The 21413-nt window shown below is 43.8% G+C and overlaps 1 protein-coding gene across 1 annotated transcript in view; it reads left to right on the forward strand.

Annotated features, from left to right (window-relative positions):
* Positions 1–21413, forward strand: part of DLG5 (discs large MAGUK scaffold protein 5) — a 3463687-nt gene that overhangs the window by 2514315 nt on the left and 927959 nt on the right. Inside the window, exon 23 of the mRNA XM_044055764.1 lies at positions 2165–2327. Within this exon, the coding sequence (XP_043911699.1) occupies positions 2165–2327 (163 nt within the window). The remainder of the gene's footprint in view (positions 1–2164; positions 2328–21413) is intronic.

Raw genomic sequence — 21413 nt, forward strand, 5'->3', positions numbered from 1 at the left:
GATCTGACAAACTCCCTTCCACAAACCACCTGTATACAGTACGCCAACGATTCAGCTTTAATCTGTGCCGCCTCCTCGCCTTCCCAACTTCAATCCAGGACCCAAAAAATTTTCACCTTAGTTGAAAATTGGTTCCATCAACACTGTCTCCTCCTGAACCCTAAAAAAACTAAATTACTATTGTTAACCCCCACTCAGAAATCCCCTGCCATGAACTTCACAGGCATATCTAACAATGGTACCAAAATAGCTCCTGACATAACCACCAAACTTTTAGGGGTAACAATCGATCACAGTCTTAACTTTGACACACATATTAACCTAACTATTAAATCAGTTAATAGAAAACTTGGCTCCCTTTACAGGCTTAAACCATTCTCACACCTTCAGCTAGGACTACTATTGCCCAAACTCACCTAATTTCTACCCTCCTCTGTGCCTCCCCAATTTATTCAAACCTCTCCAAAAGCAATATCAATAAGTTGGCAACATCTTATAACAACATAGCCAGATTTGCCACTGATGCCCCATTTCGAACCCACCGCTGCAAAAATCTCAGACTTCTAGGATGGCTTGAACTGCAAAACCAGCTTCTTTTTCAGCAACTCACGATCACTCACAAGAGCCTGCATCATCCCTCAAATTCTCCCATACTCAAACACCTTATTAACCATTATCAAAATCTTTTAACCTTACGATTTGCCAACAGAGTACTTGTTTCTACCCTAAAATACAGTAACATATCTGGGGACTGCCTGTTTTCTAGCTCCATTGGTTACTCTTGGAATAAGCTTCCAAGAGAACTAACATCCCTTACATCCACGCCTCTTTTCAAGAAACAACTAAGAATCTTCATAAAATCACAATGGCTTTGCCCATGCTCTAATCCTTACTGATCCTGTCCCCTCTTTACCAATCACCTTAAAGCCTATAACTATTGAATTCCTCTTACTGTGTCATTCTCTGAACTCTTCCTAATGAAGGATTTTGCCTAGGCTAAAAATCACTACCCTGTCCTAGTTTGTTTTTTCTATTAATGTACTGTTTTTATAATCTGTTTATAAATGTGTTTTAATGGGTCTTAATAGTTCACTGTTACTTTTTATCAGTTTAAAAAGTCATTATATGTTTATATAATTCTTATTTGTCTTTGAAGCTTTTCTCCCCGGGCCTCTGCTGAAAATGGACATATATCCAGTCGGACTTTCCCGGTCAACAAATGTAAAATAAAATAAATATATGTATGTATGGATCTACTACAGTTTAGCCAAGTTTCAAAACTTCAAGACGATATGGCCCAGACAATATGATCGAAGTTTTGAAACTACGAACACTTTGCCTTGAGATCACCATACAACTCGGAACTTGGGATTTGTTGTTTCCACACTGTAGTGCGAGCTCGGAGTTGGTATATTTAAGTAGAAGGGGATGTGGGGGTAGCAGGGGGGCTTGCCCCCCTGCAAAAAGGCAAGTATAACGTGTTTTGTTTCATTTTTGTGTTTTTTATTTTATTTCAAAGTTTAAAACTTCGATCATATGGTCTTCGAAGTTTTGAAACTTCGATAACCTGTAGTAGATCCATATGTACACATATATATAATATGTGTGTGTGAAAATGAGCCTTTAATGTTAAGGGAGGCTGTGAGAGGAGAAAGTAATAGACATGCAGTATCATTTTACTAGAATGTTCCCTGGGGGGAAATAATTGATTTGGAAGAGGTGGTTTGTCACTGGAGCAGATAGTTAATGTTTGGGTTATGTGGCATTTAGGTAGAAAAGGAGAATTTAAGAGACAGAGTAAGCAGTCAAAGTGACCTTGTATGCTTCACCAAGAAGAAGCTTAGTGACCTTCTAATATGTGTCAGCAAAGACGATAGTGTCCTGCAAGTTTTGTAGGTTTTCATTTTTGAAAAGGGATGCATGCTAATGCTATAGAATTTCTGTAGAATTAAAAATATGAAACTGTCACTACTGTTTTGTTTCCCATAAACTGCAGTTTAATGAAAAGTTTGCTGTAGACTGAATAATGTACTTCATACATGGGGTTTCCTCATGGGTATGGAGAAAAGAGGTGCAGTATAGGTCAAAAGTTGTAGTTTAGTGAGGAATGTCTGAATCAAGTTTGCTGCTGGTGTTGTATAAATGTACCTTGTTTTATTTGTAGACCCTACATGGAAGAGCCTCGCCACGTGATTGTGCACAAAGGAGCAGAACCACTTGGGATTTCCATCGTGAGCGGAGAGAATGGTGGAATATTTGTGTCAAAGGTGACTTGTGGCAGTATTGCACATCATGCAGGCCTGGAGTATGGTGACCAGTTACTGGAGGTATGTCATGCAACATGAGGTTACAGTGTTCTTAGAATGACTTGTTCCCACTCTCTACCAGTATGTAGCACTGTAGCACTTTAAGGACAGGCAAAGTAAGAATGTGCTGTAAGTGTAGGACAAGTTCAGCAGAACCAGGAACATTGCAACTGTTAGTGCAGTCAGAGCAGTAATTGGACATAAAGATTTTCCCTGTGTAAATTAGTGCAGCTGGGGGTTAAGACAGCAAATACTATCTTGCATGTTATTTTAATTTAAAAAAAACTGTCCAGATACTTTGTAGCCCAGCATCCTTCCAGTAAAGCAAACCTTTCTACTATCACTCTTCAGACTATTTTTAAGGGCCTACCAGTTTTACTCTTAACCAAATCTGCCTTAAGTTCCTTTAGCCATAGTCTTTACCGTTTCCTATCACTCTTCAGACTGTTTTTAAGGGCCTACCAGTTTTACTCCTACCGAATCTGTGTTAAGTTCCTTTAGCCATAGTCTTTACCGTTTCCTATCACTCTTCAGACTGTTTTTAAGGGCCTACCAGTTTTACTCCTACCGAATCTGTGTTAAGTTCCTTTAGCCATAGTCTTTACCGTTTCCTATCACTCTTCAGACTGTTTTTAAGGGCCTACCAGTTTTACTCCTACCGAATCTGTGTTAAGTTCCTTTAGCCATAGTCTTTACCGTTTCCTAAACCCATTTTATGCAGTCATTACCTTCCCTGCTTTTTTTGAGAGTCAGATATCTGCTCACAGACTTGAGTTACATATTCAGCAAATCTGATTTTGGAAGCCAGTTTCATTTTCTTCTTGTATTTCTAGCTCAGCATATTTCTAAACCTTCTTTTTTTCTCCATGCTCATATCCCATGCTCCTTGCAGTAGTGTGTTGTAGTCGTCACATGGAAGACTAAGAAGAAGGTTTAAGCTCATTTTTTTCTAAGTTTGCTTCTCCAACCTGATCACTGCGTAAAGCTCTAAAAATTTCAAGGTGTTGTTGAAGTTAGCAGTTCATGAATAAGACCTGTATTAATGGTGCCTCCTCTGTCTGGGAGTGAAACATGACTTGAAGATAGTCACAGGGGCCACTGCTTCAGCCTCACCACCCACAGGTGGCAAAGAAAAGCATGAAGGGCAGCCAGGGCAAGAACTTACACAAAAGTCCACTCAGTGATCCCATGCTGGTGATAGACCAGAGTTAAAGGGTAAGGGAATCACAGGCAATCACTAGGCACTTTTTCCTATTGCCAAGTCTTCCCTTGAGGTAGACACAAGTTCTCTGTGAATCAGAAGCTTAGACTTGACTACACAGTAGCCAAGCTCACACCCATTATCAGCCAGTGATAAAAGGCATGCACATCCTTGTGTGATCACATTACCTCACTCATTTTGGCCATCTGGTGGCATACCTATGACTGCCAACTCATGTGAAGCAGTCCTCCAGTCCCCTGGTGCTAAGCCAATAGTTGCATTTGGGACAGAAGAGTCTTCTTTGTTCCCAGACTTATGGATGTTGCTGTGTTTAAAATTTTGAGTCTGTGGGTCAATTCAGATGTTAGACTTCCATCACCTGTCTGATATCCCCTGGGAACTCTTTTCAGAAATGTAGGAATGTACCTTTAGGGACCATCAGCTGACAGTAAACCTAAGCCCTGTTCGGGCATTTCATGCTGTTTGCAACCTCTGGTAGTCTGTTCCTTCATAACCACGGCTCCAGCTCGTAACATCCTCCATTTGCCCAGAACTAGTGTTACGGGACACTTTCCCCTTCATTGCCCTAGGAAGGGGTCTGTAAGGACCCAGTGGCTCTTGTCTTTGAAATGGTTAAGGACAGTAGGACCTTCTGTACATGTATCTCTCCTTGCCTGCAAATGTTCCATTCTGATCGGTGCACTATATAAATTAAAGTCCAGTTCAAAGCCCCAACTGCATTACTTTCTCACTGTGTAATAACTGGGCCCACCTCACTCCATGGTCAGATAACATGCTCACTGACATATTAGCTTTGTCCTTCATCATCTTAAACGTATCCCATCTTTCATTAAATTTCTAGCTTTTTAATCTCTACTTCATTTCACCTGTAAGCTCTTTTGCATTTTTATCTTGAACACTAATCCCTCTCGGTTTCACTTCTACAGTCTATGTTCTCATCTTTCACCTCAGTTAGCTGTTTCCCAAGGTGAGTTCCATTCTAATTCTGTTGTTTGTTGTAGTCTTCATAGGTGTATACTAGGCTAATTTCCACTGGGGCCCTTAAAAGCCTAGCCATGCAACCCAAATGTGACCACAAATTTGATTTATAACTGGTGATTTACTGACTGCCTCCGTCCATCAGAGACATAGGAGCCATACCAGGGGTGAATGTCCAGTTACCCATCCACTGATCCAAGTTGAGCTTAAATAGGGTTAGGGACAATAGGAATTCTCTGAGGAACATGTCTGTCTCTCCAGTATGTCCTGTTTAAGTTGCAAGCAAAATTTAGTTATTTTAATCCAGTAGTTCTGTTGCTGTTTGTTTTGCAGAAGTGCACAAGATTCATCAAAGTAGGGTCTAGAGATTCGCTGTATGCCAGGCAAAGATCACCTCTCAAAAGTCTGTATGATGTTAAGTAAAAAGACAGAGCTTTGAGGTTATCAGCATGGGACATTGTATTTACTTCCTGCACAAGCCAGTGTATTTATTTTTGCCAGTCCCAAGCCTGTATAAATGGGAAGGGTTACACCAGGAAGGGAATCTAGTGTAAAATTTTGCCAGATCAAATATGCAGACAATAATACAAATTTCCATACTGGATTGGTCGAGGCCTGGGTTAACAACGACCACCTTCAAGACTGTTAGCCAACAGGGAGCTAGTGGAAGTTGGGCTACTGTTGGTCAAAGAAGGAGAAGTAGAGGGGAAGGCATGCCTGGAGGCAGGAGGAGAGTAGAAAAGTTAGGACTGTGGAAGTGAGAGCAGGAACTTTGAATGTTGGCAGTATGACTGGTAGAGGGAGAGAGTTAGGTGATATGATGGAGAGAAGGAAGGTTGACATATTGTGCATGCAAGAGACCAGATGAAAGGAGAGTAAGTCTAGGTATATCAGAGGCGAGTTCAAATTGTTCTGTGGTGCGGATGGGAGGAGAAATAGAATAGGGGTTATCCTGAAGGAACAGTATGTTAAGAGTGTTTTGGTGGTGAAAAGTGTGTCAGATAATGTTTATCAAGCTGGAAATTGATGGTGTGGTGATGAATGTTGTTAGTGCATATGCTCCGCAAGTTGGGTGTACAATGGATGAGAAAGGAAAATTTTGGAGTGAGTTGGATGAAGTGGTTGAGAGTGTACCCAAAGGTGAGAGAGTGGTGATTGGAGCAGATTTCAGTGGGCATGTTGGTGAAGGGAACAGAGAGGATGAGGAGGTGATGGATAGGTATGGTGTTAAGGAGAGGAATGCAGAAGATCAGATGGTAGTGGAGTTTGTGAAACGGATGGACATGGGTGTGGTAAATATGTATTTTAAGAAGAGGGAGAGGGGGCATATATGGTGAGATACAAGAGTGGAAGAAGATGAACATAGATGGATTATATCCTGTGCAGGAGGGCCAGTCTGAAGGAGACTGCGAAGTGGTGACAGGGGAAAGCTTAGTTAGGCAGGAAAGGGTGGTGGTCTGCATGATGACACTGGCGATCAAGAAGAGGAGGATGAGTATGAGGGCAGTGCCATGGATCAAATGGTGGAAGTTGAAAAAGTATAACTCTAAAGTGGAGTTCAGGGAAAAGTTTGGACAAGCACTGGGAGGCAGTGAAGAGTTACTAGATAGCTGGGCAGCCACAGAAGAGGTGATAAGGGAGACAGCCAGAAAGGTGCTTGATGTGACATCTGGACAGAGGAAGGAGGGCAAGGAGACATGGTGGTGGAATGAGGAAGTACAGGAGAGTATACAGAGGAAGAGAGTGGCGTAGAAGAAGTGGGATTGTCAGAGAGATGAAGAACGTAGATAGAAGTACAAGGAGATGAGGCATATGTTGAAGAGAGAGAGGTGGCAAAGGCTAAGGGTAAAGCATATCGATAGTTGTATAAAAAGTTGTACATTAAGGACGGATACAAGGACTTGTATCAATTGGCTAGACAGAGAGACCGAGCTGGGAAAGATGTGGAGCATGTAAGGCTGATCAGGATAATGAGGGAAACGCGGGGAGAGTGTGTTGAGTAGATGGAAAGAGTACTTTGAGGGTCTGATGAGTGAAGAGAATGAAAGAGAGAAGGTTGGATGATGTCAGGATAGTGAATCAGGAAATGGAATGGATTAGCAAGGAGGAAGTAAGGACAGCTATGAAGAGGATGAAGAATGGAAAAGCTGTTGTTCCAGATGACATACCTGTGGAAGCATGAAGGTGTTTAGGAGTGATGGCTGTGGGTTTTTTAACCAGATTGTTTAACGAAATATTGGAAAGTAAGAGGATGCCTGAGGAGTTAGAGAAGTGTATTGGTACCGATTGTTAAGAATAAGGGTGATGTGCAGAGCTGTAGTAACTACAGAGGGATAAAATTGATCAGCCACAGCATGAAGTTATGGAAAAGAGTAGTGGAAGCTAGGTTAAGAAGGGCGGGGATGATTAGTAAGCAGCAGTACTGTTTCATGCCAGGAAAGAGCACTACAGATGCGATGTTTGCCCTGATGGTGTTGATGGAGAAGTATAGAGAAGATCAGAAGGAGTTGCATTGAGTCTTTCTGGATTTAGAGAAAGCATATGACAGGGTGCCTAGAGAGGAGTTGTGGTATTGTATGAGGAAGTCGAGAGTTGCAGCGAAGTATGTAAGAGTGGTGCAGGATATGTACGAGGTCAGTGTAACATTGGTGAGGTCTGCGGTAGGACTTACAAATGCGTTCATGGTGGAGGTGGGATTACATCAATGACCAGCTCTGAGCCCTTTCTTATTTGCAGTGGTGATGGACAGGTTGACAAACAAGATTAGACTGAAATTCCTGCGGACTATGATGTTTGTGGATGACATTGTGATTTGTAGTGAGAGTAAGGAACAGGTTGAGGAGACCCTGGAGAGGTGGAGGTGTGCTCTAGAGAGGAGAGAAACGCAGGTCAGCAGGGCTATAACAGAATATATGTGTGTGAATGAGAGGGAGGACAGAGGAATGGGGAGGATGCACGGAGTAGAGCTGATGAAGGTGGATGAGTTTAAATACTTGGGATCAACAGTTCAGAATAATAGTGAGTGTGGAAGAGAGTGCAGGCAGTATGAAGTGGATGAAGAAGAGTGTGAGGAGTGATTTGTGACAGACAGGTACAAGTAAGAGTGAAGGGGAAGATTTACAAGATGGTAGTGAGACCAACTACTGCATGTTATATAGGTTGGAGACAGTGGCACTGACGAAAAGACAGGAGTCAGAGCTAGAGGTGGCAGAGTTGAAGATGTTAAGATTTGCATTGGGTCTGACTAGGATGGGCAGGATTAGAAATGAGTATATCAGAGGGTCAGCTCAGTTTGGACTGTTTGGAGACAAAGCCAGAGAGGCAAGATTGCATTAGTCTGAACATGTGCTAAGGAGGGATGCTGAGTATATTGGGAGAAGTATGCTGATGATGGAGCTGCCAGGTAAGAGGAAAAGAGGAAGGCCTAAGATAAGGCTTATGGATGTGGTGAGAGAAGACATGCATGTGGTTGGTATGACAGAAAGATGTAGAGGACAGGAAGAAATGGAAATTGATGATCTGCTGTGGCGTCCCCTAATGGGAACAGCCAAAAGAAAAAGAAGATTCTTTTTGTAAGGAACCTTCGTGGACTTTATATTTACTGCATGTGTCAAGGCAGGTACACACCGAAGGGGGCATTATATTCTATGGTGGGCCTGATGGGGGTTGAATACAGTGGTATGATTAGCTCTCTGGAGCTATATGCCATGCCCTTACTTATAAGTTGAGCAATATAGAAGGATTTTCTTATAACTTGGACACATGTTGGTCGAAAGCTAAGTTACTATGTTTATATGATTTCCCATATCTCTGATCATACCTCTCAGCTATCCCTGATTTTCAGGGAAGCCCCTGATTTTGACAAAAATTTTAGATTTGTCCTACTTAATCCTCTCTAAGTCTGGTGATGTTTGGAGACATGGAGGTGAGTTACACTAGATAAATAATGACAATAATTGGAGTTACAGACATCTTTTATGTCAGAAAATGGGTACGAATCCACATTATTTTATTCAGCTAACATCTTAACTTAACAGTACTGATACTTTAAAAACATCCCTGATTATTTCTGGATTTGTCCCTAATTCTGTTGAGGTTTGTCCCTATTTAGTTGAGAGCTATGTCCCTGACTAGTGAATCAACTTTTAAGGGATTTTATTGATGATGTAGTTATATGGGGTGGCAGACTTCCCAAAAGGCACTATAATGCATTTCTTGGTATTGAGTTTTAAGCCATGGCTTTGGCACCAAACGTTTGTATGTGTTAGACCTTCTTGAAGGGTGTTCTTGTCTTGGGGTGATTCAGTGACTGCTTCCACTTTGCAATCATCTGTGAACTTGGTTAGCCGGGGGTCTTAGACATTAGCTTTCACATCCAAGAAGTAGATGCCAAGGAGGAGTGGTCCTAGCACAGAGCCCTGGGGGACTCCACTGGTGACCAACCTCTTTGTGGAGGTGGCGTCAGTGATTCTAACTTCCTAGGTCTTATCAGTGAGCCAGCTAACTATCCAGCATGTTATAAAGGGGTTTATGCCTAGTTCTGTAAGTTTGTTGACAATGCCTGAGTGTGGTATTGTATCAAATAACTTAGCCAGATCTAGGTAGGCAGTATGCACCATTTCCCCTCATCCATCAGTTTTTGGGACTTAAGACATTGTAGGCTGATAGAGAAAGAAAAAGACAAAGCCTAACAAAAATTGTTTTTTTTTTTTTTTTTTTTACGAAGAACGCTTAGAAAATATAGCGAGAGAAGGAAGGAAAGTAAATCTAAGTAATTTGTTCTCACAGCACACACACACTGACTAAAGGAGGAGCTCGCTGGATCGCTGATATCTCCAATGGCAGCAAACAAGATCTAAGGTAATGATGGTGGAGTGGAGGATTGTGGGTAGAGGAGGAGGGAGGAGCTCAGTTCTTGGATCCAAGCTATAAAAATGTGGCCGATTTGGATCCAAACCCATAGGTTGAAGATCAGATGAATGCAATAACTTCAGATCATTAAGTTAAAAACATAAAGGCAGTATGGTATGGCACATGGAGGAACAACATTAATGTTTTTTAATGTTGTTTTGAATGTTTTTTAAGGAGACAGACTCATTTTCTTTCCTGTTCCGACAGGATTCAGATTGTCACTCAGAAAACATGTTTAAACACTGGTTCCATCAACGCAAGAGGTTCTCCTGTTCGATTCTCGGCTGGAGCGCCTTCTGTGTGGAGTCTGCATGCCCTCCCCGCGGTCGAGTGGCCTCCAAAAGACATGCGTGAATGGGCGTGCCTTCGCTGAAGGTTGGGCGTCGGGCTGGCAACTCGGCACCATAAAAAAATCGACTGCCAATCATTAACGGACCGGAGTTCCGCTGTCGCGACCCCTAACCGGAAAAAGCCGAAAAGACAAACAACAACTGTAAGCCCTCAGGGTAAATTGTGTGTGTACATGTATACATATTTGCACACAGACACAAACACATATACATACATAAAACACAAGACATAATATGTATGTATCTTTTTATAAAGAAGGATACGGACTTAAAATTACGTGCTACAGTTTGGAACCTTATTGCATTTACACTACTTAACTGATGTTAGGATGATCGTCAGTCATGCGGCAGCCCCTGCAGTCCGTGGATTTTCAACAAGCTCCAAAGATAAATTCAACTCTGCTTTTTTATGTGTTGTCAGAAAGTTCAATAAAAATGAAAAGGGCATGCTGATCCAATTAATCTGTTTACAACCTATTTGTTTTGGCTGAGGTGAGGGCTTTACCTCTCTGAAAAAAAATGTACAAAAGCAATCAATTCCAACAAGTAATCTGCTTGCGATGCAATTTCATGTTCCTCTTTTAAAAGTCATACAAGAGCCCTTTCTTGCCAAACTATCATTTGTTAATGATTACTGTAAAGGTATAAAAACAGTCAAACTGATTCTACCTACCACTAATTGAAACAAGAATTAGAAGAAGAAATGCAGTCACACTTAACAAAACTGAAGCATCTCTTACTTGGGTAGTGGAGTAGTAAATGGACACCTTTGCTGTTTCTGTGCAACTGCTGACTTCAGTTATCATTAAAAGTAGATCTTGTGTGTGTGTGGGGGGGTATGCAGCCAAATAATGCACATTTCATTACCCCTTGGCTTCAGCCAAATCAGTAAGGGGAGGTACACACAACCAAATGATGTTTGTTTATTTCCAGCATGATGTTCATCATGTTTCACTGTTGCAGTCCTAACCAATGGGTTATCCGGCTCCCGGTATCCCTCGATCGGCCAGAATACCAAAGGTAAGTAAATATGATGTTGGTTGTAAAGGACGTCAGGACGTTCAATACAAAAGGAGGCAGCCGACATCACTTGTTCAGTCTTACTTGCCGCGGAGCCCGAAGCAGAAGCATTTCTTGCACAAGTGCCGGTCGGCAGTTTACTTTTTTCATTTCTGACTACAAAGTTGAAGTCTACTACAGCTAAGTACCCCATTGGGGATCCTCTTTTCTTGCCTTAACGAATGTCAGAAAAGGTTAATAATTGTCTTACCTGTGGAAAGCAGATTCCCCAAAGAGATTTTCATTCCCATTGTATTATTTGTTTAGGCCTTGACCATGACATTCCTAATTGTGATCTCTGTGCCTCCTTTAATCCGCATACTACTCGTCGTCGGGCTAAGCTTTTAGCTAAACATTTTGGAGTTTGGCCTAAGTTTGTCGGTATGGCGTCCACTGGGCTTCAGGGTTCGGATATACCCAAGAAACGTAAGGATAAGGACCGCGACAGGCTTCAGAAGGTTAAGTCCTCGGATGATGTTAGGATGGTCGTCAGTCATGCGGTAGCCAGTGAGCACCTTTGCAGCCCCTGCAGTCCGCAGATTTTCAACAGCAGGCCTCGGTGGAGACCATTTCAGAGTCCCCCAGGCCTCCGGCCTCAATTTTTCCTTCTGACCTCTCGCCTGTCGCCACTTCAGCTGTATCCAGAGCCGCTAAGCCTACTCCGTTGTCTGAGGCCTCCGTTCTTCGTTCAGACAGCAAACTTTTACCGACGACCTCTACTGCGACTTTGGCGGTTGCCAGGCCTCCCGAGTCCTTTAGACTTGCAGGTAAATCTTCCAGTCGTAAGCCTGTGAAAAATCAGGCTCCAGTTTCTTCTCATTCCCCTCAATCCCAGATGGTTAAAATGGCTAATGAACTTTTGACTCTTATTAGAGGTTCACAGCCTCCTCCTTCTAAAAGGAACAGGGATGTTTCTTCTGAGGCTTTCTCTTTTTCTGGCTCTTGATTCTTCTAGCATTTCTGCTGATGAAGAGGAAGTGTCTCAGGCTTTTTCTCCTTTTGAGGATTCGGATGCAGAGGAGTCCATCCCTTCTGCTTCTACCCCAGAGGATTTCTCTTTTGGTGATACTTTGAATACTCTCAGGGAGCATTTTAAATGGGAAAGTCAGGACTATCCCCAGTCTAAGAAAAGGATTAGGGAGTTTTTGGATTTACCTCAGCATAAGCCTCTGGCTATTCCCCCACTGTTGGAAGTGGTTGATGTTTTCCTGGAAAATTCCTTAACTCCAAATTCGGTTCCTCCTGCTCCCAGGACACCTGACAGGTACTATAGAGTTCCTGATTCTCATCTGTTTCTTTTCAGGAATCCGTTGGCTGATCCAGAGGTTATTTCTCAAGGCCCTAAAGGAGTTAAGGCCACTGTTACTAAAAATCCTGTTCCTTCTGAAAGGGAATCTAGGAACCTAGATAGGTGGGGTAAAAAGTGTTATACCTCTGCCACTCTTGCTATTAAGTCTACTAATTGTCTTTTTCATATGCTGAAGTAGCAGCAGCACACCTTGGAGGCTATTAGGTCTAGGATAGCAAGTGTGCCTCTTTTGGCGGAGAGTAAGGATATGCAGGATTTGCTGAAGTCTGCCAGTCTTGTCAATAAACATTCTTTACATTGCGGTTTTTGACATTCTAGAAGCCTCCTGCAGGGCTACAGCTACTGGATCTGTTATTAGAAGGCATGCTTGGCTCAGGGAACAGCCCCTACCAGAGCCTGTCAAGGCTAAGCTGTTAGATGTACCTTTGCATAAGGACAGTCTTTTTGGCAGCAAAGCAGAGGAAGTGCTCAAGAAGATGAGGATAAGGCCAAGTCTATGCAAGCTGTTAAGGATTTTCTGCAAGTTCAACCTCCTCGCTTTAGCAGGAATTATCCTTCTAAGAGTAGGACGTTTCCTGATACCAGCAGACAGAACCATTCAAGGACTAGAGTTTACAAATCTTCTATGGGGCAGGCGGCTACCCCTCAAAGGTCTAAGCATTGGCAGGCTTCCACTTCCAAGGCGGGAAGTTCTAAGCCTGCATCTCAATCAAAACACTCTCAGTGATTTTATCCAACTTCTGCCTGTTCTTGCCTGCCTGGAGAGTCCTTTAGGGGGAAGGTTGGCCCTTTTTGCAAATGTCTGGGCCACTATCACAGATGACAGATGGGTACTCAGAACTGTATCCCTAGGCCACAAGTTTTCTTTCCACACCTTTCCAGTTCCCAAAGGATTCCCGGACGCTTCTCCATACCAAAGGGCAGAAGTAGAAAAACTAATTTTGTCTCTGTTTCTTCTGGGAGCAATATAATCAGTTCCTGCTCAGCAGGTAGGCCAGGGTTTCTATTCCAGACTTTTCCTAGTTCCAAAAAAAGAAGGCACCTGGTGTCCTATGCTAGATCTGTCCATTCTGAACTCGTAATTCCAAGTTCAAAATGCTCACTGTGCATCACTTGCTGCCAGTGTTAGAAAAGGATTCCTGGTTGGTAACTTTGGATCTCAAAGAAGTTTATCTTCACATCTCTATCAGGGAAAGTTGCAGGCAATACCTTTGTTTCAGGGTGGGCAAGCAACATTATCAATTCTCTGTGCTGCCCTTTGGCTTATCTACTGCTCCCAGAGTTTTCACAAAGTGCCTGGCTCCAGTCATTGCTTTTTGCAGGCAGAAGAAAATTCAGATTTATCCATACTTGAACGACTGTCTGATTCAAGCAAATTCTCAGGAACAGCTGTTAAAGGATCTAGAATTCATAAAGACTCTTCTCTCTTCCCTGAGTTACACACTCAATGAGGAAAAATCAAAAATGGTGCCATCCATGGAGATAACATTCCTGGGAGCGAGTCTGAATACAGCCACCCAGATGATATATAAGGAGAAGCAGACAACTCTTTCAGTTTCCTTCAAGGACTTGGCAAGCCTGTCCCAGCTCCCTGCAAGGAAATATCTGCAAGGTCTGGGAAACATGGCCTCTTGCGTTCTCATGATTCCATATGCAAGACTGCATATGAGGAAATTGCAATGGTACCTCAAGAACATTTGGTGTCAACACACACAGGACCTGGATATGATGATTCCTCTGCTTCCATGTCTGCAGACAGAGTTACTATGGTGGGCAACAGCCTGTCTACAAAACAAAGGCATGCCTTTTCACCCACCTCCTGCCACTCAAGTCCTTACCATGGATGCATCGGACTATGCCTGGGGAGCACACCTGGATGGCAGATGCATACAGGGACGGTGCACCTGCACATAAATCTAAAGGAGTTGATAGCAGTTCAGCAGGCCTTACTAGCTTTCAAGCATCTACTTTCTCCAAGGACCCTGCTCGTCAGAACAGACAACACCACAGTCATGTGGTATATCAACAAGCAGGGAGGGACTCATTCTTACCCCCTGTGCAGGCAGAGCATGACTCTTTGGTCCATAGCAGCATCCCTGGGCCTGCATCCCCTAGCTCAGTTTCTTCCCAGAAGGCTCAATGTTGTGGCAGACCAATTGAGCAGACAAACCCTGGATCCTCACGAGTGGTGGCTGAACAGAGCAGTCTTTTACAGCATCATTCAGCGTTGGGGCACACTGCAGGTGGATCTTTTCTCCTCCCCAGACAACCATCTCCTACCTCTTGCTGAACAGAGCAGTCTTTTACAGCATCATTCAGCGTTGGGGCACAACGCAGGTGGATCTTTTCTCCCCAGACAACCATCTCCTACCTCTTGCTGAACAGAGCAGTCTTTTACAGCATCATTCAGCGTTGGGGCACACCGCAGGTGGATCTTTTCTCCCCAGACAACCATCTCCTACCTCTTGCTGAACAGAGCAGTCTTTTGCAGCATCATTCAGTGTTGAGGCACACTGCAGGTGGATCTTTTCTCCTCCCCAGACAACCATCCCCTACCTCTTGCTGAACAGAGCAGTCTTTTACAGCATCATTCAGCATTGGGGCGCACTGCAGGTGGATCTTTTCTCCTCCCCAGAAAACCATCTCCTACCTCTTGCTGAACAGAGCAGTCTTTTACAGCATCATTCAGCATTGGGGCACACTGCAGGTGGATCTTTTCTCCTCCCCAGACAACCATCTCCTACCTCTTGCTGAATGGAACAGTCTTTTACAGCATCATTCAGTGTTGGGGCGCACTGCAGGTGGATCTTTTCTCCCCAGACAACCATCTCCTACTTCTTGCTGAACAGAGCAGTCTTTTACAGCATCATTCAGCTTTGGGGCGCACTGCAGGTGGATCTTTTCTCCTTCCCAGACAACCATCTCCTACCTCTTGCTGAATAAAGCAGTCTTTTACAGCATCATTCAGCATTGGGGAACACTGCAGGTGGATCTTTTCTCCTCCCCAGACAACCGTCTCCTACCTCTTGCTGAACAGAGCAGTCTTTTACAGCATCATTCAGCAATGGGGCACACTGCAGGTGGATCTTTTCTCCTCCCCAGACAACCATCTCCTACCTCTTGCTGAACAGATCAGTCTTTTACAGCATCATTCAGTGTTGGGGCGCACTGCAGGTGGATCTTTTCTCCCCAGACAACCATCTCCTACCTCTTGCTGAACAGAGCAGTCTTTTACAGCATCATTCAGCTTTGGGGCGCACTGCAGGTGGATCTTTTCTCCTCCCCAGACAACCATCTCCTACCTCTTGCTGAACAGAACAGTCTTTTACAGCATCATTCAGTGTTGGGGCGCACTGCAGGTGGATCGTTTCTCCTCCCCAGACAACCATCTCCTACCTCTTGCTGAACAGAGCAGTCTTTTACAGCATCATTCAGTGTTGGAGCAGACTGCAGGTGGATCTTTTCTCCTCCCCAGACAACCATCTCCTTCCTCTTGCTGAACAGAGCAGTCTTTTACAGCATCATTCAGCGTTGGGGCACACCGCAGGTGGGTCTTTTCTCCCCAGACAACCATCTCCTACCTCTTGCCGAACAGAGCAGTCTTTTACAGCATCATTCAGTGTTGGGGCGCACTGCAGGTGGATCTTTTCTCCTCCCCAGACAACCATCTCCTACCTCTTGCTGAACAGAGCAGTCTTTTACAGCATCATTCAGCGTTGGGGCGCACTGCAGGTGGATCTTTTCTCCTCCCCAGACAACCATCTTCTCCCTCTTGCTGAACAGAGCAGTCTTTTACAGCATCATTCAGCGTTGGGGCACACCGGAGGTGGATCTTTTCTCCCCAGACAACCATCTCCTACCTCTTGCTGAACAGAGCAGTCTTTTACAGCATCATTCAGCATTGGGGCGCACTGCAGGTGGATCTTTTCTCCTCCCCAGACAGCCATCTCCTACCTCTTGCTGAACAGAGCAGTCTTTTACGGCATCATTCAGGGTTGGGGCACACTGCAGGTGGATCTTTTCTCCTCCCCACACAACCATCTCCTACCTCTTGCTGAACAGAACAGTCTTTTACAGCATCATTCAGTGTTGGGGCGCACTGCAGGTGGATCTTTTCTCCTCCCAGACAACCATCTCCTACCTCTTGCTGAACAGAGCAGTCTTTTACAGCATCATTCAGCGTTGGGGCACACTGCAGGTGGATCTTTTCTCCTCCCCAGACAACCATCTCCTACCTCTTGCTGAACAGAGCAGTATTTTACAGCATCATTCAGCGTTGGGGCACATTGCAGGTGGATCTTTTCTCCTCCCCAGACAACCATCTCCTACCTCTTGCTGAACAGAGCAGTCTTTTACAGCATCATTCAGCGTTGGGGCACACTGCAGGTGGATCTTTTCTCCTCCCCAGACAACCATCTCCTACCTCTTGCTGAACAGAACAGTCTTTTACATCATCATTCAGCGTTGGGGCGCACCGCAGGTGGATCTTTTCTCCTCCCCAGACAACCATCTCCTACCTCTTGCTGAACAGAGCAGTCTTTTACAGCATCATTCAGCATTGGGGCACACTACAGGTGGATCTTTTCTCCTCCCCAGACAACCATCTCCTACCTCTTGCTGAACAGAGCAGTCTTTTACAGCATCATTCAGCGTTGGGGCGCACTGCAGGTGGATCTTTTCTCCTCCCCAGACAACCATCTTCTATCTCTTTTTTTTGCACCAGACAGCATCAAAGCAAAGCTTGGAGAGTGGATGCTGCTGTCAGTTTATGCCTTCCCTCCTCTTCCTCTTCTTCCCAGAGTATTACTGAAGATCAGGGACGAACGACCAAGGACTATTCTCACAGCTCTGGACTGGCCCAGACAGCATTGGTATCCACTGCTTCGCAGTCCCTCCCAACTTCTTCCTTGGCATCTTACTCTGAAGCCAAATCTTTTGGTTCAGGAAGGGGTAAGCATTCTATATCCTCATCTTCAGTCCCTCCATTTGGCAGCATGGCTCATTGTATGACTCCTCCCTTTTCTTCTTCCTTCATTCTCTCCATTTGGCAGCGTGGCTCATTGTATGACTCCTCCCTTTTCTTCTTCCCTTTCCCAGCAGGCGATTGACATGCTGAGGGAGGCCAGGAGGCTTAGCACTAGAAAGTCCTATGCTGGCAAATGGGAAAGGTTCTCTCATTGGATGCAGGCTAGAGGGGAGTCTTCTTCTCACCCTACCCTTCCTCTGATCCTGGAATACCTGGCTGATTTGCTTCAGGGTGGTCTTTCTTTTTCCTCTATCAAGAGCCATGCTTCAGCCATTTCTGCTCATTGTTCTTTTGAACAACCCATTTTATCTCATCCCCTGATGAAAATGTTTCTCAGAGGTGCTTGCAACTTAAAACCTCCCAGAAGGGTGCCTACTCCAGCCTGGGATCTTAATTTTCTTTTAGAGAAACTCACTCTTCCTCCCTTTGAGCCAGCTGCTAATGCAGATTTAAAGTTTCTTTCTTGGAAGACTGCCTTCCTCTTGGCTATAACTTCAGCAAGGAGGGTTTCGAAGCTGCAAGCTTTGATGGCTGTGGAGCCTTTTCTTATTTTCCATGCAGATAGGGTCTCTCTTAGAACCAACCCCTCCTTTATGCCTAAGGTGGTTTCTAGCCTGACTCTTAATCAGTCCATACACCTTCCTACCTTTTTTTCTTAATCCTCGAAATAGAGGTGAAAGGATCCTACATTCTCTTGATGTGCACCGACAGCTCAGGTTTTATCTGGACAGGACTAAAGACCTTCGGAAATCAGCACAGTTATTGGTCAGTTTTGCCCCTGGAGCCCAGGGCAAGGCTTTTTCTAAGCAAACCATTTCTAAATGGATTGCACATTGTATCACTTTTTGTTACTCCTTTCATGGCAAGGTTCCTCCTCGAGGGGTTAGAACCTACACAACTAGAGCAGCTTCCACTTCTGCAGCCTTTTTAAGGGGTGTCCCTACTAAAGACATTTTGGAGGCTGCCACATGGTCTTCTGTTCACTTTCACAAAGCATTATAATTTGCCTTTGTTTTCTAGAGCCAGGGCAGGGTTTACCACTGCTGTTCTGCAGGGCATTATTTCCAATCCTTGATTCTGTTGGTTCCTCCTCCTTTTTCTCTGGGCTTTGGTAATCAACCCATTGGTTAGGACTGCAACAGTGAAACACGATGAACATAGTACAGTTGTGTACACTTAAAATAAATGTAGATGTTGAAGTGTATTCACTGTTGCAGTCCTGGTTTCTCTCCCTCCCTCCCTCTTTTTGTTTGGTCCTCTCCTGTTCTCTTTTCCTAAGGTACAGGCTAAATTTGGTATTATTTGTCAAAATTGTTTTGGTTTAAGCCTTGTTTTCTGGGGGCTTCTGGCTGTTATGGCAAGAAAGGCTGAGGAAGTGACGTCGGCTGCCTCCTTTTGTATTGGACATCCTGACGTCCTTTACAACTGATGACAGCCGATGTCATATTTACTTACCTTTGGTATTCTGGCCGATCGAGGGTTATCAGGAGCTGGATAACCCATTGGTTAGGACTGCAAAAGTGAATACACTCGAACATCTACATTTATGGTAAGTGTACACAACTGTACTTTTCCTTACACAGCGCCATGATTCACAATTACACCCGGCATGTTTCATAAGTAGATGTGTAAAGAACAGCTGTCCATACAGCATGTTTTTTTTCTAAAATGTTTTCCTGCCCCAAAGGTAGTTAACTATCTAACCACCCAACCACAACTTTGTCTGTTCGCTTATTTAATGGGATAACAGACAACAACAGTGCAGTAATGATGAGTTTTTCCATATATGACCTAACCCCTGCCTTGGCAAATAATGTGCATGACCACCTATGCAAGGGCATGCGCACACACACACACATGTATATATGTATACACACACACACACACACACACACACACACACACACACACACACACACACGTGCACATATATATATATATATATATATATATATATATATATATATATATATATATATATATATATATATATATATATATATATATATATGTATATATATAATATGTATATGTGCCACATGTGTAACAAATTCCAAAAACTTAGCACACCACTACTTATCTCTGCAACAGCTAAACTGGCTCGAACTCCCATACTACCTCACTTATTCACAATTAACCACTGCACATAAACTCGTATACAGGTCTTCAACTTGCCCCTCCCTCTCCTCCTTATTGACTACATACTACCCTAACAAGCCCCTCCCTCTCCTCCTTATTGACTACATACCACCCTAACAGGCCACTAAGATCCAAAAACACAATGATGCTGAAAGTTGAAAACCCTAACCTTGCAACTGGTCAAATGTTGTTCTCTTTTACTGTCTCAGAACTATGGAATGCCCTCCCACCTTCTATCAGAACAATCAGTAATCCTGCTTTCTTTAAAAAGTCTCTCAGATCACACCTCTCTTCTGTCTGGCAATGTATTTGTGCCAAAATGGTAGCTCCTAACACCTAATCCACTACTATATCCCTCTACAATATCACTACTTAAGGTCTTTCTCTGACTTGCTGAATTCAACTGCTTATGCCTACAAAACTCCAACAAGTAACTATCAAAACTGCTACCCTTCCTGACTAACTCCATCCTCAATGATCAAATTGTACACAGTGTTGATGTGTAATGTTTGTAAGTAACTTGTACCACTGTGTTTTAATATTTATTTCCATGCATTGAGACTGTATATACACTGTATATTGTGCTTTTTCTTGTATGTACTATTAATGTTATGCGGAGCCTTTCTCCATGGCCTGTACTGAAAATGGGCTCATCTAGGCCCAGTAGACTTTCCCAGTTAACAAATGCAATAAATGTATATGTAATGTGTGTGTGTGTGTGTGTGTGTGTGTGTGTGTGTGTGTGTGTGTGTGTGTGTGTGTGTGTGTGCGCGCGCGCACGCTCATCTATTTCTAAATTTCAGACTTTCAAAATGTTGAATTTCTTATGGTCAAGACCATATTACAAAATTTAAATAAAAAAAAAACTAAAAAAAAAATATTTTTTTTTTTACGTTTTTGCAGGGGGCAAGCCCCCTTGCACCCCCCCCCCACACCCCTGCTAACTAAATGTACCAGCTCCAAGATTGCACTACAGCAAGGAAAATGGAAAATATACCGTTGCGTGGTGTACGGCGATCTCTATTTACATGGTTCGAAGTTTCAAAACTTCAATCTTATGATCCCTTTACTGCTCCCATTCCTGCAGTTTTAGCCTTCCTTGCTGATATCTTTCAGAGTAGGGCAACCTGTTCCACTGTAAAAGTGCAAATGACAGCCATTTCAGATTATCACATCAGGGAAATGTTTTCAACGCTGGCTTCTTCAAAGTTTTGCAAAGCTTTTCTTAGAGGAACCTTTTTGCTTCACCCTCCTCTCAAGGATCCCACTCCTCCTTGGGATCCGACTATGGTTCATCAGGCACTAGTCCATCCACCCTTTGAACCTTCTACCAAAGTTGATTTGAAATTCCTTTCTTGAAAACTGCCTTATTGGAGGCTATCACTTCTGCTAGAAGGGTTTCTGAATTACAAGCCATTTCTTCCAAACCTCCTCATTTGATTTTCCATAAAGACAGAGTCACTTTACGTACCAGCCCTTCCTTTTTACCCAAAGTTCCTACAGAGAACACTCTACCAACCCCAAAAGAATTCCCAGATCTACCTCCAAACCAGTGGGCAGAGGCCATAAAGCAAAGCCTTTGGTGTCAACACTGTCAAGACCTGGAAACTCTTATACCAATGATACCTTGTCTAAGGAAAGATGCCCTTTGGTGGGCAGCAGCATGGTAACACAACAAGGGACTACCCTTCTCACCACCCCACACCACCCAGACCCTCACCACAGATGCATTAGACTATGCCTGGGGTGCATACAGGACCAATGAAGCCCACATCAAATACATCTGCACATCAACCAAAAAGAGATGTTAGCTGTCCAGCATGCATTGACAGCTTTCAGACCCCTTCTCTCCCCAGGGGCTCTACTGATCAAAACAGACAACACCACAGTGATGTGGTACATCAACAAGCAGGGAGGGACTCACTCCTACCCTCTATGCAGGCTCACCCTGACTATTTGGCACACAGTCTCAGCCATGCAACTGCACCTGTTAGCACAATTCCTGCCAGGCTCTCTAAACTCTGGCAGACAACTCAAGCAGAAATCTGGACCTGTACAAGTGGCAGCTAAACCAAAGAACCTTCACCCTTATAACTCAGAAATGGGGCACCCC

The sequence above is a fragment of the Protopterus annectens genome, chromosome 14.part0 (genome assembly GCF_019279795.1).
Source record: "Protopterus annectens isolate FY-2018-M chromosome 14.part0, PAN1.0, whole genome shotgun sequence".
Classification (NCBI taxonomy): Eukaryota; Metazoa; Chordata; order Ceratodontiformes; family Protopteridae; genus Protopterus; species Protopterus annectens.